At 41.3% G+C, this 5236-nt stretch overlaps 1 protein-coding gene across 1 annotated transcript in view; it reads left to right on the plus strand.

Moving 5' to 3' along the window:
• LVRN (laeverin) overlaps positions 1-3892 on the plus strand; it is a gene marked incomplete at both ends in the record, with an annotated part of 53666 nt that extends 49774 nt beyond the window's left edge. The window contains one exon of the mRNA XM_080920316.1: positions 3752-3892. Within this exon, the coding sequence (XP_080776442.1) occupies positions 3752-3892 (141 nt within the window). The remainder of the gene's footprint in view (positions 1-3751) is intronic.
• Positions 3893-5236: the final 1344 nt, after the last annotated feature.

Genomic DNA, 5236 nt, shown 5'->3' on the forward strand with positions numbered 1-5236 from the left:
CTGCTGTCACACTTTTCTGGCTATGAAACGAGTTCTACTGTCAGAAGCCACATAATACCTCAATGGTAGATAAAGCATTCTGTAAAATACACAGGTGTTAGTTTTGACAGAAGCAGTATGTGCAGGAAAGCAAATCCACAACCAGAATAGGTATCTAGTTCGAAACCCTTTAGTAGTGTAGTACAACTCACAGACAACACTTTCTACCCCCCATAGAAGCCTGATCAGCCTTAAGTCTGACTATAGCTATAGAGGTAACTGTTGGAGGGCCCTAGCAGCTTTGTCAGGGAAGATTACTCCTGGTTGAGCAGAGGATGAAGGAATAATCTTCTCAGGCAAAGGGAAAGAGGTCAATATTGCAGAGGTGAAAGTGGAGGGGCATCCTCTGCTAAGGGAGATTACGTTCTCACATGAGATAAGCTCTTCAGCATCTGCAGTTCAGTGTCCTCAGCCTCCGTAGGGTTCACTAACACATCCCCATCCCATGTTACAATCAATATCTGCCTTAGTCAGGATTTCTATTCCTGCATAAAACATTATGACCAAGAAGCAATTTAGGGAGGAAAGGGTTTATTCAGCTTACACTTCCACGTTGCTGTTTTTCACCAAAGGAAGTCAGGACTGGAACTCAAGCAGGTCAGGAAGCAGGAGCTGATGCAGGGGCCAAAAGAGGGATACTACTTACTAGCTTGCTTCCCCTGGCTTTCTAAGCTTGCTTTCTTATAGAACCCAGGTCTCCCAGCCCAGGGATGCCACCACCTACAATGGGCTGGACCTTCCTACCCCCCCCCATCACTAGTTGAGAAAATTCCTTACAACTGGATCTCATGGAGGCATTTCCTCAACCAAGGCTCCTTTCTCTGTGATAACTCCAGCTTGTGCCAAGTTGACACAAAACCCACCAGTACAATGTCCTTACTTAAACTGCTGATACCCTCCAAGGTTGGGTATTAATGCCAAGGCTGAATTTTGTTTTCATTCAACCAGCTTATAACGAGAACTTTGGTGTGCTTTTCTGCAATCTGAGCTCTATGGCTGCTGAAGACAATATTTTTTTCCAGGCCATACTTAGAAACTTTTAGACTCTTTCTGTGTTGTGCATCTGAAGTCAATCGATTGTATCAATAAGTTCATTCTTTTCTTGCTACTGTATCTGTAGGTGATATAAGTTGAGTAATTTTATCACAGAGTTCATTATTTCCCTTAGTCATTGTAACACGAGACACAAGAAGTTGATTAATTGTTATCATACAATCCATTCTTTTCTTGTATCAGTTTATCCAGAGATGGTAGTATTATTATTTTCCCAAAAACTGCCAAAGTTATGTGTACAGTCGCTAAAATTTTTTTCTCTGTAGCAAACCCTTCAAATGTTTCAAACAATAGGCTTTCTTTTTTTAGTTAAACAACTTTATTTTTAAAAACAGAAATAAACGTACATATTTTGAAAGCATTTTTGCATAAAACTACATGAATATATCTTTTGTTGGTATTTGATTTTTTAAAAAGGTTTGATAGTATGGATTGAAAACTTACTAGTTACAATGATCATAAAGTAAATATAAAACAAGGCATAACATGGAAATAGTAAATGTTTTCTTGGTGTGTAAAGATTAAACATAATAATTTTTAAGTACCAAAGATTGCCACAAGGCTGAATTCTTAGCTCTTGAATTATTGATGATTTAAGGTCTAGGTGTACTGCACTCTGAGAGGGTGCTATACACTTTTGTGACTGGGTTACATTACTCAGGACAATATTCTCTAATTCTATCAATTTGCCTAGGAATTTCATAGTCATTGTTTCTGATAGCTGAGTAGTACTCCATTGTGTAAATATGCCACAATTTCTGTATCCATTCCTCTATTGAAGGATGTCTGGGTTCTTTTTAGCTTCTAGTTATTGTAAATAAGGCTGCCATGAATATGATGGAACATATGTCATCATATGCTAGAGCATCTTTGGGGTAAATGCCCAGAAGTGGAATAACTGGGTCTTCAGGTAGGACTATGTCCAATTTTCTGAAGAACCACCAGACTGATTTCCAGAGTGGTTGTACCAACTTACAACCCCACCAAGAGTAGAGGAATGTTCCTCTTTCTCCTCATCCTTGCCAGCATCTGCTGTCATCTGAGTTTTTGAGCTTAGCTATTCTGACTGGTGTGAGGTGGAATCTCAGGGTTGTTTTGATTTTTATTTCCATGATGACTAGGAAGGATGAGCATTTCCTTGGGTGCTTCTTGGCCAGTCAATATTCCTCAGTTGATAATTCTTTGTTTAGCTCTGTACCCCATTTTTAATAGGATTGTTTGATTCTCTGGGGGTCTAACTTCTTGAGTTCCTTGTATATATTGGGATATTACACCTCTATCAGATGTGGGATTAGTAAAGGTTCTTTCCCAATCTGTTGGCTGCCATTTTGTTTTCTTCACACACACACACACACACACACACACACACACACACACACAGAGAGAGAGAGAGAGAGAGAGAGAGAGAGAGAGCCTTATATTTAATATGTCTTAATCAGCTCAGCTCAATGGTTGGGCCACTCCCAAACTTACACGTTGCTAGCACCTCCCCTCCAATATACCTGAATTATTATTTACTAAAATCTATATTCCATTTTTGCTACCTTAGGCCCCTTAAGGGGATGTGGGGCTGCTCTTCCCTGCTCTTGCATGACTGAATGCTTTCTCTCCTGCAGTTCTCAAGCCTGACCCCCACTGCTTCCCCAGCATAGTAGTACTAAACCTTCTTCTTCCCTTGCTTCTCTTGCCCAGGAAATCTAAACTTTACCAACTAGAACCAACTGGAGGCAGGGACCTGCAGCTTCTTACATGCCAGATTCTCACATAATTTTTGAGAATTTAACTAACACAATACAAGCAATAAAACAAATCTACAGCAAGTGTCTCTTGATTTCTCAGAGCCTTTCATGCAAGGACTTCCCTGCCACACATTGCCTGATGTCACTGGCCCTCCTTGCCATGGAGGAAGATTCTATAACCCCTTCCACATGTATCCTGGATGACTCTGAACCCAGATCCATGTGCCAAGTTTGGCAGCCTAATTGGGATAGAGCCTAGCCCTTGGAATCAGATCTCTAGCATACCACCATGCCTTGTTTTTTAATGAGGGAATTTAACTGAGCTCCTTGCGGTTGCATGGGCAAGCACTTTGCCAAATGAGCTATTTTTCCAGCCCAACAGTACTGATTTTCTGCATATTAATTTTCTATCCTGAAACTTCACTGGATTGTTTATTTGTTCTGATAAATAAATGATCATGGCATCTATAGACACTACCAATTTGACTAAAACATTCAGGAACGACAAATAACATCTATACAGATATAGGAAGCATTGGCATTGCCCTCTGGAAGCTTCCAAGTTCCTTTGGAATACAGAAGGGTCTCACTATGTCTTAGATCACAAATCTTTTGCAATATCCAGTACATATTCAGTAACTGTTGAGAGTCATGATGTACTTTGGAAATAGAGGAATTAGTAAGTTCTTACTGGATGGACGTTCTTTCCAGTCCATGTCACCCTTCTGGGGAAGTATGGTCAGAGTCACACTGACTCAGTCCCAGCCTCCCTGGTGACACATGGTGGAGGTCTGCCCAGCTACACCAGGCAACCATCCTTGCCTCTTTGCAAAGTGATTTTGCTATTTCATGTGAACTCTGCTTTGTTCTGTGCCCATGAGAAGTCTAATGACACGGATTAGTTGTCTCTGTCCTTCTAGTTGCTGCGGTTCCTTAGCACTATGCTGGAGGAGCACCAGAGAATTGCGGCTCATGCCAAACTACAGGCAATGAAGACAGCGAATCTGAAAAACAAGAAGAGAATTGGCAAGGTGGTTGAGTGGCTTCGGAAAAACACGTAATTTGTGGCTTCTTGCAGGATGCTTCTTGCATCTTACAGTCTTGTTTACTCACTGTCCTGCCTTCCATATTTAGTGACTGGAAAAACCACGAGGCTTTGTTTATTTTGGTTCTGTTCCCTCCTCGGAGTCATGTCCTTCCTGATTTCACATCTTGGCCCAGGGGTCTGTGATTGCTGAGGATTTTGTCAACACTGCCCTATATCTGCACTAACTTCTGCTACCCATTGAGTAAGAATGCCACTGAAATCATTTTAACTGTTTTGTTAAAAACATCAAACAAACAAGACCAGATTGACCTAAGAAAGCATCACTTATTCTGACGAAGTGAAGGCCAGTGAGCGTGAAACCAGTGGCATCTGTGGGGAGTACGTTCCATCCGGATAGAAATTCAGACCTGAAATACTCTACGCCTTATTAATAGTTTAGTAATGAAAGACCGGTGGGAACGGTAAAGAAACAAGCCAGAAATACATGGAATCTATTAGGACTCAGGTTAACTAAAGAAAGCCAAGTTGTCAAGTCTGAAAAGGGAGTCATCGACACTTTCAAATGCCACAAAGCAAAACAGACAGACAGACAACCCTCCCCCCACCCCCCTTCTTTCTCCTGTAGTGCCTGCACAATTGACTCATACTTGACTGTTACTGTCCAATGGTGTCACCAAAGGACAAATGATTGTATAAGCTGCAAATGTTCTCAGGATCACTCTGAGAGGGATGAAAGCTCTTTCTGGGGGCTCTGCATATTCACCTGTGAGGACATTCACCTGTGAGGACATTCACCTGTGGGGTCACTCTTTCAGATGCCTGAGGTCAAGGACAGTAACTGTTGTAGCCTAATCTTCAGGGCAAAGGAAAAGTTCCACAGGAAGAAAAACAAATGCCAGACCACAGCACAATTCTTATCATTTTGTACACAGGAGAATAAATTCACTTGACCAGGTTGATCCCACCCATGGACCTTACAGAGTCATTGAGACACTGAGACACATGGAATTTGCATAGTTTCGTTGATGAAAAAGTGAGACCACACAGCACATCCCTCCGGCTTCAGGCACCGTGTAGTTCATCAAATGCTTCTTTCTTTACATTTTGTTGGTGTTTTTCCAGAATAAGGGTAAAGATTGTGTATCTCTTATCTACCTCACAGCAGTATTGTAAAAATAATAAATATGCTGTCTATGAAAAGTCTTTAAAACTTCCAGACAAGATTAGAAGCTTCAAAGTTTGTTTCTGGTGACTTTGTTAGTGAAGGGAATCACATAACAAGGGACAGAAGGAGCAATCAGAAAGAAAACAGGACCAGTGGACAGCACAGAGGAATACACAAGGGATGGAAAGAAAA

The sequence above is a fragment of the Micromys minutus genome, assembly GCF_963924665.1.
Source record: "Micromys minutus genome assembly, chromosome: 8".
Taxonomy (NCBI): Eukaryota; Metazoa; Chordata; class Mammalia; order Rodentia; family Muridae; genus Micromys; species Micromys minutus.